Source organism: Porites lutea, chromosome 5 (assembly GCF_958299795.1).
Source record: "Porites lutea chromosome 5, jaPorLute2.1, whole genome shotgun sequence".
NCBI lineage: Eukaryota > Metazoa > Cnidaria > Anthozoa > Scleractinia > Poritidae > Porites > Porites lutea.
The window spans coordinates 19,748,479-19,761,489 of NC_133205.1; the positions used below are offsets into that span (position 1 = coordinate 19,748,479).

The 13,011-nt window shown below is 39.5% G+C and overlaps 1 protein-coding gene and 1 pseudogene across 1 annotated transcript; both read left to right on the forward strand.

The window, feature by feature from the left end:
* Positions 1-1,524: 1,524 nt before the first annotated feature.
* Positions 1,525-4,088, forward strand: LOC140938043 (uncharacterized; the record flags this gene model as incomplete). Its single annotated transcript, XM_073387587.1, has 3 exons — positions 1,525-1,606; positions 2,065-2,249; positions 3,780-4,088. Coding segments are annotated over exons 1-3 (576 nt in total), but the record flags the coding sequence as incomplete, so codon positions are not given.
* Positions 4,089-4,137: 49 nt separating this feature from the next.
* On the forward strand, positions 4,138-12,548 carry LOC140938844 (fibroblast growth factor receptor 2-like; annotated as a pseudogene).
* The last annotated feature ends 463 nt before the right edge of the window (positions 12,549-13,011 follow it).

The following is a 13,011-nucleotide window of genomic DNA, read 5'->3' on the forward strand; positions in this document are numbered from 1 at the left end:
AACTTCGTAACAAGCGACCGAGGTAATAGTTTTTCTCCTTTGTTCTGCACCAAAAATCCAAATTCACAGTAATTTCGACGACTGTCACTTAAAAATTCCTTTCCTTTACATTATCTGCCAGGTTTTTATAGCTGTCCTGCTGTGTAAAATCCTAGAATCCCGATGAGTTTTTAAAAAACTAATGTTCATCAATGTTTTGATTTTTCATTCATGCAGTCCAGGCGAGTCCGTTCGCGCGTTGACAGTTTTGATAGACGTGTGACATGTGAATAGCGGAAGTCCCTTGTCTTTTCCGGTTTGTTCTAGCGAGATTTCTTGGGCGTTTTTAATAAAACAATTATTCCACTCGGGCTTGTTGGATATGAGGTGATTATAGCCAACTCGGCGCTACGCGCCTCGTTGGCTATCCATCATCTCATATCCAACGCGCCCTCGTGGAATAATTGTTAAATATATATACATTTTTTTTTTTTTGAAAATAAGAACCTGTTTTAGGATTTTAGCCTAAAATGGTTCTTACGTGAAGGGTGCTTAAAAATGAAAGTTTAGCCTAACAGGTTCTTAAATGTTAGGTTCTTATACGCGGGTTTTTACTGTACCTCAGGGGGCCCATTTTAGATCTAAAATTTTGTTTTCTACTTATATGTTCTGACCTCACTGAATGTTTGCAATTTACCACACGATTTGCAATGAATAGATTAATGTAGACATAAAAACCTTCAGTGAGATCAGAACATTGATAAGGTTTCTTCCAAGGTTGGTCGTGTTCAGTTATAAGTGGTATTAGACAGGCTCCAGATTATGTCACATTATTTAAAAGTACTAAGAAGTATATAGCGCTTAAATCGATGCCCGTGTTCAAGCGAAAACCGAGCGGGCACCTTTTAACAAAACCACACATATATAAAAAATGCAAAACAGAATAGGCTGCATGATCTCTTCTCAGGGCTGTGACATGATAACAGATTATTTCTTTAAACCAATTCAAAATGTTAGTGCATGCCTTCGTAATGTGTAGATTGGTCGTTCTGTTATCTGATCTTTCGAAATACGTTATTCACATGTTTCAGTCACTTGAGAACTTGGTGTGGTTTTAAATATGACCAAATTATTGCTTTACTTAGAGAACTATATTGGCTTCCCCTGGAGCATGAGTAGCGGAATTTTAAATTATTTATGTCCGAGCTATAACCATCATTTGTTTCAAACTTACAAGCCTGGTAGGAGTTCACGATCATGAACAACGAACATGTTAATTAGTGACACCCAGATCAAGGCTAAAATTTTATCGGGCGATCATGCTTTTTCGTTTGTGCCCCTAAACTTTGCAATAATTCTCCAGAGCACATAGAGTGTAAAATGGAGTTTGAATATTCGTTCTTCTAAAAGCAATCTTAAAGCTTTAAAAACCTCTTAGCGTTATTTTTATTTCGTAGTTTTGTTTAACAATTTTTCTTTTTTGTAATGTTACGAGTTTAATGCTGCTTTCTAGTCGTTTAAGTTTAAAACATTTATTTGATGACGATGACGGTGAGCCGAAAATCCTTTATGAAAGCCAACTACAAAAGCATACTGGGATGTCCCTGTCTATGCAGAGTCAATGAAAGTGAGCCAATTGGATAGATGCGTTGCGATTACAAATGTACACTCAAGGAAAGTCATATTACTGGAAATAAAGTACCCGTGGGTCGAGAATTGGGAAGCAATTAAGGAACACAAAACTTGACGTCTAGAATTAGAGAGACAAGTTTCCGGACGAAAAGATCTTCCAGTATTCCATCATGTCATATGTTGTGCTTGGTGATCGCTATATGAAGAGAACTGACGGTTTTTTCTTTGTGACTTTCTTTTATGGACGACACTTAACTTACGAAACCATTTTTTTCTCAAGCAGAAATTAGGACCTGAGCTATTGACTGTGTTATATTTTCATAGGTTAAATTTACTTTCATTTTAATTAGTTCTCTTTTTTCTTTTCATCTGGCTTTAGTTGTTTAGCACTAACTGATATCGTGTAGCGTTTACGTAGGTCACTGGATTTTCTTTAAATGTCTTTTTTTTTAGAAAATTCCACGGAGGAAGACAAACGGCAGTTAGTTCGGGAAATTGAGCTGATGAAGGAAGTTGGAACACACCGTAATATTGTGAGCATGCTCGGGTACTGGATCCAATCACCTCCCATTATGTTAATCATGGAATATGTTCCAAACGGAGATCTTCTTCAGTGGCTCAGAAACAAAAGGCAACAGGTATAATTACTTTATCGGCTGTATCAATAAAAATTTGCTGCCCTCTTTTTTGCCTTTTGTTTAAAAAATATTTTCTATCCATTCGTAATAGGGCTGCGCAAAGGTATTATTTATAGAACTCAACTCAGACAAACAAATTCCTCAATTTTGTTTGTCTTTTTGTCATTAAAATGTCAAGTTTGTCTGACTTTTGTCGTGAAAATAACAAAAATGGCAGATTTCAGAGAAACATAGCAAATTAGTCACTCTGAAGTCATTAGTATTCTGTGCTGCACTTTCTTATGAACATCGTCCTGGGCGTGTATGTTCTTTTTCTTAAATTGTGTGGTCTCTTAAGGCAGAAGGAAAATCCTCTACCTCATCACACGTCTAAAAACCATCGTCTTCAGTAAAAATAGTAAGATGCTAAACAACTAGATGCTATTCATGTATTCGGAAAACAAAGATCTGTAAATACACAAAAATTTGTATTCAACGCTGAGTTAATAAAGCCAAGCTTGCCTCGGTAGGATCAGTTAAGGTTTTGCGGGAAACTGCCCACTTATCCTTTCCCTAACCACATTTTGCCCTAAGTGAGAAGGTGATGTTAATGTTGTCTTAGGGGAGGGGTAGGTGGTCAGAAAAGACCACATACATTTTGTCTTGTTTTTCCCTTGAACTGGGCTTCGTTTTCCACGTTTGGGTCTTTAATAGGATATTGGCTTTCGCTTGTCTCAACTATTCGAAAGTTTTGAGAGTACCACCTCCCCCCAGGTGGGCGTTAACCTTTTCTGGTCAGCATGAATCACGGGATTACTAATGGTGGAGCTACGCTATTGTTTGAACATGGTAACAAGAAACGAATAGTTTACTTCAACGAACGCTTTTCATTCTGGTAATTTACTTATTTTTTCTCTCATTTTCTCATGTATTCACCATAGTTGAGCTCCGCCATTTGATAAACCGTCCTTGATTCCAGCTAACAAAGGGCTTCCACTCAAAATCCCTGTCAGCTTTTCCATCCACGGTCTTTCAATGGTGGCAAGATGAGTTATTCAAATTAACCCATAACACCAGTGAGAGTTTTGCTTTTCAACCTCCGACCGACGTAGTAGAAAAGTTTCTTTTTTAAAAAACCCTTCAAAATATTTTGGTGGAGATAATGATTGTGCATCCCGGAAGCCCTGTACGAGATATGACGTCACAAGTGGCATTAGGTCAAGCCAAATATTCAAAAGCACACGTCGCGTTTTTGGGACTGTCTATCTTAAAATGTCACAGAAAATTGTAACAAAGCAGAAGAAAAGCTTTGTTTCTATTGCAGCTTAACCCATTTGAATTTTCCGTGGACGATTTAAATAAAGTTGGCCCATAAGGTATTCCCCGCTAGATTTTCAGTTTAACGTCGGTTAAGTAATCTTTCAATTCACATGGTTCCTTTTAAATGCTGGGTAAAAATATTTCGGCTAACCAGCTGATATTGTTGAAATTGTTTCTGCTGACAAAACCGTTTCATGATCAGACGGAATTCATTTCAATATTTTTTTGCAGCTTACAATGAACAAGAGTCGTCAAAGTGATGTCGTTGAAAGGCTTAAGCCTCCTGTTCCTGAGAGGCCGAAATTGGTGTCCAAGAACCTGCAAACAAAAGATGTCCTGGATGAAAACCTGAAAGAGGAGAACAGGGAAAGAAATAATGAAGAAAGTGGAAAAGACGGTGGTTATCATTCCAGTGCGACGAAGGAAATTAAAATGGACCTGGACGACGTTGAAAGAGGAATTCTAATCAACGATGCTCCTCGATCTGAGATGGAACCTTCTTGCCTAAACCTGCGTTACAAAGATGACAAGGAGGAAGAAGAAAGTGACGATGTCAACACGTCATTTCAACAAAATGAACGGCGAAAGGGGTCGGTTACGTCGGTGATGGTGTTACCTTCGATCAGTATTGCCCATTTCTCCAAAGAAAAAGGGCTCACTCCCGCTGAGCCTTTGAGAAACGTCGAAGAAAAGATCACCATCGAGAAAGAAGAAGGCAGCTGTGAAGGCAAGGAAGATGATGAAGAAGACATTTCTGGGAAAGAAGTTCTTTGTTATGCGTGGCAGATTGCTAAAGGGATGGTAAGAACTTTTTCGACTGAAGAATGTCTTAAGCAATTTAGTCATCGTTTGCAAATCACAAAAATCTGCCTCTTCCCGGTATTTAAAATACTTTACTACTAGTTTTTTTCTGTGTCTGCAAGTATTATGCTATCCGGACATGAGGCGGCAGATTTTTGAAGCATTCAAATTGCTGCGTTAATTATAACAGACCATTACAGGGCTAACTACTATCTTGCTGAATTTTTCGTGAAACATAGCACATATAAAATTGAGCCATTTGATTTAAAAAAGGTCAAAAACGAGTTTTTTTATAGCCTGAGAAGCCTAAAAATCACATGGAGCCGTCGTGAAGGTATCTATTGAAAAATCAGGTCTGTTAGTATTTTCGAAAAGGTGTCTAATGAATACAGCCATATGACCTGAATAAGGCTAAGCCATCAGTTATTTGATTTGAATCGTACAAGCCTGACATTCAGGGACGTAGCCAGCTTTTTTGGCTAGTTGTAGGCCTGGCTGACTTTCATTTCCAACTATTCCGAAAATTGCGCGTATGACCGGTACGCACTGACTTCACCAACACTTTGAGCTCTTATGTTTTTTAGCTCAACCCAACGACGCATAATTTATTACAAGCGGTAGGGTGATCAAACCAAAAATTTGAAGGCCCAGGACTACAGGGCTATGGGCTAGTTACGCCCCTGAGAAAAGAACAGAAGTAGAGGAAAGAAAAAGCAATGGTATAAATTTGTTTTGGGGACTGGATGACTGAGCAGCAAGGACTTTCCAGGTAAATACTCCTGCATGTAATCGGAATCTTGGAAAGCACAAAAAAACGGTCTGCAAGTAGAACTGAAGGCTGAAAGGATTACTTTTTGCAAACGGCCACCATGATGGTATTTGCTAACTATTGGCAGCTCATTTGATATATCTGGTGGCTCAGCTGTATATTTGGCTTTTTGGTTTCGCAAATAACACCCTCCCGGTGATCCACATAACTCTGCCTCATCCGATAATTGCTGTATATTCATTTGTATGCATGAACATTATTAACGAAAAAATCTAATCTCTAAATAAATAATGTTCCCTGAGGTGTACGTTTTGGATAACTTCGAAATAGAAATCAGCAGTATAGTAAGAACCAAAAGTTTTTTTTTCTTTTTCGGGCGTGGCGGTCTAAGGAGGGCTTTATTCCACTCACCATAAGTCTCTCTGAAAAACAGCATTTAATTAACTGTCACTGGTGTCAACGGGCTTTCTTCCGCGATTGAAATCTTAACTGAAAACCTTATTTTTCAGCCAATATTCATTCCTTCGAGTTATCAAGGGTAAAATTGTATGAAAGTGATCTGAAGGGAAACAAAAATTACTTTGAGTTAGCGCGAGTTTCGAGTTATCGAGGGTTCGAGTTACCGACGGTAAATTACAGTAAAGGAAATCCAGGGGAAATCGATTCTGGTTCGAGTTAGCACAAGGTTCGAGTTAGCGACGGTTCGAGCTGGAGTCGACTGTAGTTCACTTAGCTTGTTCAACTTTGACGGCTTTTTGTGCTGAGAAGTATACGTCGCGGGGATTTCTTGGCCAATTCCTTAATTTGTTTCTTGTTTTCCAACAGCTGTGACGGAAATCCTCCCTCCATTCTTCATGAATAGACCGACGATCACTTCCTCCAGCTCTCCGGACCGTTTGCTAGGCACAGCTTGCAGTAGCCTGTTCCAGTGTCTTAATAGTAAGGGTGGCACTGGCAAAAATAAGGCAAAAAAGCGTAAGGCACCGGCAAAAATATAAAAGCGTGATCTAAGAAAAAGGGGCGGTGGCGGCTATCTTTGAGCCTGGAACAGACGTTTCATTTCACTTGGTTGCTTTTCCGCCAGGTAGTTAAATCGGGAGTTCGTCCCCCTGCTATATCGTAATATATAGATTTAGCCAGGGCTAAAAGCGAAGCTCCAATTTTAATAAATTTATAATTTAAATCAAACAATAAACTTTTAATCCACAAATCATTTAACTTAAGGGCACATTCATGTGACTTTTGAGGGAAAGGCTTAGTTATTTTAGAGTGAAACATCTTACATCGAATTGATAACCTTATATGTACACCCAAAAAATAGCAAACATCTTCGATCACACTCAAGATCACAGTAGATTAGGCCTCGAAAACAAATTCTTGGAAAACAAATCACGCCCAATTTTTTTGCGTTCGACAGGTTTACTTTACAAATTCTTGCCAACAAATCTGGGGGTGTTTAAACCAACCTTTTATAATTTTTATACACCACATTTGAGGTGAAACAGTACTATTTATCATACAGAGCTCGGACAGAATGCGGTATTTCACAATTTTTCAAGACAAATTGCACTCAGTCAATATTCAGGACGAGCCAAACCGTTCAAAAATTTCAGAAAATTTCCAAAATCACCCATACGGCCAGCTGGTTCTCGTTTCTATAGTGCGAGCTGTCAGTGTGGTCGAGTGTTTGAATGAACTTTAACAGAGTTACGCTTCAACATAATAGCGAATTTATTATTATTTGTTTTGTTATTAAATGGTTTCAGTTATAACGATGTGTAATCTTATAAAGCGTTTGATACGCGCGACATTTTTGAGTACTCCTGCAAGCGATGGTCATGAACGTTGAAAACAAACGGCACGGACAAGCGATTAAAATTGAAAGAGAGACTACTAACAATCAAAAAAAGAGATATAATTCCGTGAAACATTTACAGACACAACAATTTTCATTCACGAAGACAAGTATTAAATTGTCTCTAAAAATCCTAAGTCTTTAAGCGTTAAGCTTAAGTTTATGTTTCAGCCGGTTTCCCGGCGCGGTGTTTGCTGTTTTCGAAGGTGAGCTCCTCGAGGCAAGAAAATCGCTCAAAGTTTTCTTTCTACAGCCAAATTTATAACTACATATTCTTCGGAACGTTTTCTTTCTATTTGTGGTGAGCAAATATATCTGAAGGCTTTTTAAAGTTCTGTAAGCTTATATCAAACCTGATACTAGGTCAGATCATTGACTCAAATCCTACAAACGTGCATAAACTTGCCGCATAAACTGTCAGCGTGAACTGTGCAAGACTTCATGAAATACAAACATCAAATACAATAATTACTTAGGCTTACCATTCGAGATTCAGTTCCTGAAAGCTATCAAGGGACTTTTAAACCCTCTTACGCATTAAGCAAGGTGAAAAACGAAAACGATGCCATCCGAAATCGAATTACCGAATTTTGACAAGCGACGCATTTCTCAACCAAAACCCAGTAAACAAACCAGCCATGAATAACAGAAGACACTTCATAGCAGCTGTATCTCATTTTGTACATCCAGAGGAAAAAGACAGTTAAAACATTACAAGTTGACACAAAACTCTGTCAGCTTCAGCTGTCAAAGTAAACTACTTTCAAGATGCTGCATAATTTTTCCGCATGAACTCACCTGTCAAATTTTGACCAATCAGAGTATAAAAATTGGACGTAGAGCGTGACCAACGCGTGACCATGGTAAGATAAGGTCTTCGCCGCCTGTACTTTTAAAAAAACTGGATGAATTTTCGCTTCCGAGGTCAGTTTGAAATCAAAATCCTAATAGTGCGGGGCCATAGTGACAAAAACACAACATATTTGATATGAATCCTTGGAAAAAATAAACTTGAGCCTGCGATCATTTGAAACTGGTAATTTGTCAGCGGATAACTTTAAAAAAATACTCGACCTCGATGGGTGGACACTTGAGCCCGCGGTACGGTCAGGTGATACTGGTCAGCGGATACCCTGTTTTGATAGCTGTCAATCGATCACAGCATTGATGTGCAGCCTGTGCAATTAGTTTTCTCTTGGGCTCCCAAACTAGCCAAAAGTGTGAGATTAAGCATTGGTTTTCCTGTGGTGCGGACGGACGGGCTGTCGGTGTACGGTCACGTGATTACCAAATTTTCTGGGATGGGTAGATTTACTTAGGAATGGGGCTCCGCCCACGCGCGCGCTTCGCGCGCACGTGGAGCTCCGCTACAATCGAGCTTCCATTTTAATTTCATATTGGAAATTTTTTCTTGATCTAAAGGTATCTGGTAACTAAAAATTGTTTGAGAAATAATTTCGTCATTTCTCTTCCAGGAATACTTGGCCAGCAAAGGATTCATTCATCGTGACCTAGCAGCCCGTAATATCCTACTTGGTGAGGACAGAGCGGTGAAGATTGCTGATTTTGGTTTGTTACGCCACGCAAATGAGAGTGAAATATACGAAGTTAGGAGCGTACACAAGCTACCAATGAAATGGATGGCACCTGAAGCGCTGGAAAGCGGCATTTTTACTTTCAAGACTGACGTGTAAGTATATGTTAACGAGGTCACAGTTGGGCCAAGCTTAGGCTTCCTGTAATGCAGTGTGAAGTTGAGATTTTAGATAACATAGACCTTGCAATATACTGTTTAGAACTGTCTGGAAAAAAAGAGCACAATTTTGATCATGACACTGTCTACATTAGCGGTTATCACTCTATCTAAAGAAATACTCAAGTGTTTGGACAATATTAGCCTGTTCCAGGCGTGAATCTTGAAAATAAGATATATAAGCAGAAACCTTGAGCCGATGAAGTTAATCTGAGACCATCTTGGGTACTAGATTCCACGCTCCACATCCCGCATTCCAGATACTAGATTCCGGATTCCAACTCAGTGTATTCCAGATTTCAAAAGGCCTAGATTCCAGAATTTCATAGTTAGCCGGATTCTGGACTCCAAAGTCCATGACTCCAAACAAAAATTTCCTGGATTACCATCCATGGGGCGAGATAAACAAAACTGATATTTCTATGAATTTAATTCTTGCTATTTCTTTATCTGCTTCCTTTTATTGCAGATGGTCGTTTGGAGTTGTTTTGTGGGAACTAGCCACCATGGGTAAGCTAGTTTTATAAATCTTTGTATACTGATGCTGGTAGAATAATACTCTAGTCATTTTCCTATACCCGAAGGAATTGAGAGGAATCCCCAATGACAGTAGTAAGGGAAAAGCTGACTGTTCAGTTTTCGGATAGCAGTCACGGGAAGAATCGAACCGCTTTATAAAAGAAGCCATTCTCGCATAATGTCGTGATTGATAAACAACTAGAAAAAATAATAGGCTAACTTCCGCCGCTCTCCCAGCCGTCTTTACCGGGGAGGAGCGCAGGCTCATAATAATCCAGCCTATAAGTGGAGTGGGAGGTCATCTAATTAAGACAGTTCGCTTTGCGGATGATAAAGCAACCTTAGCCAGTTCAGTTAAAGGTCTGCAACTTATGATGGGTAAAATGCAGGAAAACTCCGGGAATATGATATGAAGATAATGTTAAGGCGACTAAGGTGAAGAAAATCAGTAAGAGGCCTGGTGAGGAATTCACGATCTTTCTTGAGGGTGAACAGTTAAGTCAAGAATCGTCTCTCTTTAACTACCTTGGGAGCCTCATTACACAGGATGGATCCCGTGCAAAATAAATTAGATCGAGAATAGCCCGAAAACGCGTTTACTAAGAAAAAAGAACTGCTGACAAAAGCTTTCAGCGCGCTAGCCTTTGCCTGAAGAAGATAATTATAAAGACGGTCATCTGGGGTACTTTTCTGAATGGAGCCGAATGATAGACCTTAAAGAAAGAGGATCTGCGAAGGCTGGAGAGCTGTGGGATGTGGCTTTGGAGAAAGCGTTTTAAACATAACTTGATCTGTACCCTGCGAGTAGAGGCTACATTTTTGCGGTATGAGCTGGCGTGCGAAAAGTAGCCTCTGCCGACAACCGTTCAATTTTCTATCGTGCATGCGCAAAATTCGTCACGCGATTCGCAAGCAACTGGTTCGTCATATCTGCGTGAGTTTCGCGGGAATCAAACTTGCGAAAACTACCTGCGAACTACTCTCCTGGAGCTTTTGTTTTGTTTTTCTGCTTCGCCCCTTCTGGTTTTAAGTATTTTAGCCGCAAAATTTCCACGGATCGTCTTTTTTAGGAAAGTATTTTTATGCTATCAACTGTAGTAAGTTCTGTCTGTTTTGCGGGGAGCACATTTTTCCGGCTTTAAAATGAAATTCGCAGACAACGCTACGCAGAAGTGATGCTTGAAATAAATTGGATGCTGTAATCTCACGATTGTGTTTTAAACTAATGTTATGAATGAACATAGACGAAACAGTAGTCAGAAAAATTATTTATCGAAAAATTTTATTCGAAAACCCATAATTTTATCCTTAAAAGCAATTCGCGTAATACTAACTGGATCGTGGATCATTTCACGCGAGTAAAAGCTGCCGAAGACATCAAATAACAACGCCAAAATCCGTCTCAAGTCGTATAAAACATCTATAAAACAACTATAAATACTTAAATTTCCATTTAAAAACGGAACTTCCTTGACCATTAATGTGCAAGTTGTACCTGAAAATTCTTTTAAAACTTTGCCGCTTTGGTTTCTTTTCAGAACAGGACAAGCGTTCCTTCGTGAAGAAGCCAACCAGGTTGAAGTCCTTGAGGGCGAATCAGTGTTCAGTTAAAAGCTTTTTTTCTGCTTTTTCCACTAAAAGAAAACTGATCGATGATTTTTTTGAACATTCCGGTTCCCATCTGTGTCTTAAAACAGTGCATTTAACCTCGCATTGAGAGGCGGCACAAAAATAACCGCAGTATCCATTTTCTTTTCCTGGCAAACAAAAACTACCATATGATAAATTAACGATCTTTACACGGTCCCGTAAGAAGCACCGGCAGCAGCTTGTTTCGGTATTCCGACAGCTTTAAAATACAGAGCTTATTCAAGTTGTTGACGACGCTCTTTTAAATACATAAACAGGGATTTTTCCTGTTGCTACGTTTGAGCTGTGTTGATCCGCGTTCGTATGCGAGAATTTGGCGCGAAGGGATGCATGAAGGCGCAATAATAGTCAGCGTTCATTCGCTGACTCAAGACTCACGCAATCCGCAATGCTCTAAACCGGTCAAGAACAAGAAAAAACCCGGTTTTGTTAATTTATTTGTCCAGATTTCTGGACGGATTTGAGCGGTTGTCGGCAGAGGCTACTTTTCGCACGCCAGCTCATACCGTGAAAATGTAGCCTCTGCTCTTAGGGTACTTGATCTGACAAAGTCTGTAACGAAGAAGTATTGAGGCGTGTAGGTGAGGAGAGGGCCATCACAGCTTTTATCAACAGAAGACAGAGAGTCTGGCTTGGTCAAACCCTACGACATAGTGATCATGTCCCATTAGTTATTGAGGGAAGAATACGAGGAAAGAGACCACCTGGAAGACCTCGAGCGGGAATGCTGGATAGAGCGAAGGATGGCAGCTCTTACGTAGCGGTCAAGAGGCGTGCCTCACATCGAGAACCACGAGGAAGGACTTGCCTGTGGGCAGATCAAATAGCCTGTTGAAAAACGGAAACAAAAGGGCTTTTACATCTCATTTTGTATTCGAAACAGAAATGATGCGATATAAAGCAAGGTGCGACGGTGCGACGTGGTTTAGAACATAAATAACGCGATTTAGAACAGATATGATTGTGTGATTCGCAAATAAATAACACTGCTGAGAGCCAATCAGATTGAAGGGATCACCAGCGATTTCAAAATGAAAAATAAGAAAAGCCCAAAAATCTTTGATAAGACAGCATTGATCTTTATTTTGTTATTTTAGGGGGTAGACCATACCCTGGGATAAGCCCTATGAGGCTATGCAGTTTACTAAAATCTGGATATCGGATGGAGAAACCCAACACGTGCAGCGATGAAATGTAAGTCAGAATAGAAATAATAAAAGACCACCGAATAGAGGGCACGATGAAGGAATACTTACAAAGTCCTTCAAACAGTTTTTTTTTCTAAAATTGTCAGCCTTTTCGAGGAGTGGAAACTTCAGCTCGCCTCTTTCCTTTACGTTGCCCCCATTCTAAAAAGAGCCTATGGAACATAAGTGTATTCAATATTCAAAGTAAATGGGCACATATCTTTGTGTAGTGGTATTTTTAACTATGTTTTCCTTTTTCAACAGATACAAATTGACGATGGACTGCTGGAAGGAGGATGCAAATGAATGACCCTCATTCGCTCAACTAATACCGATACTGGAAGAGATGATGACAGAAGATACCCCTTACTATTATTTCAGACTATTGGATCAGAGCCAACCATGTTACCGTGAGGCATCCGCTTCTAACACCAGTAAAACTAGTACTCTTGATACGAAGCTGTAATTTCTGTAGGGGCTCTATGGTTTAATTTTTTTTCTTTAGATTATTATAGGGGTCTCGGGAGGACTCCAATATAAAGGAAATGCTTGACGGATAAGTAATTTAATAATTGCAGTTGCACCGTCTGCAACACCAAGAAACTATACCCATAAACTGAACACCGTTGTTTTCATCTTCACTGTTTGCCAGTATTCATAACCAGTCTCCTCAGTTACGATCACAAACGGCAGCCAAAGTAGAACACTCTCTAACTCATTATGACAACGTCTTTTCGTAGTAGATATTTCTTTACCCACAACCCTAAAGCTACAGGCAAACGGACGCAACAACTTCCAACAATGTTAAACAATGTTGCGAGTTATTGGCCAACACGGTTACGTCCGTTTGCAGGGGGTTAAGTGATACATTTATAGTTAAAAATATTGGCTTTTTGTCTTGCACAGTCAAAGTGAGACCACAAACTGTA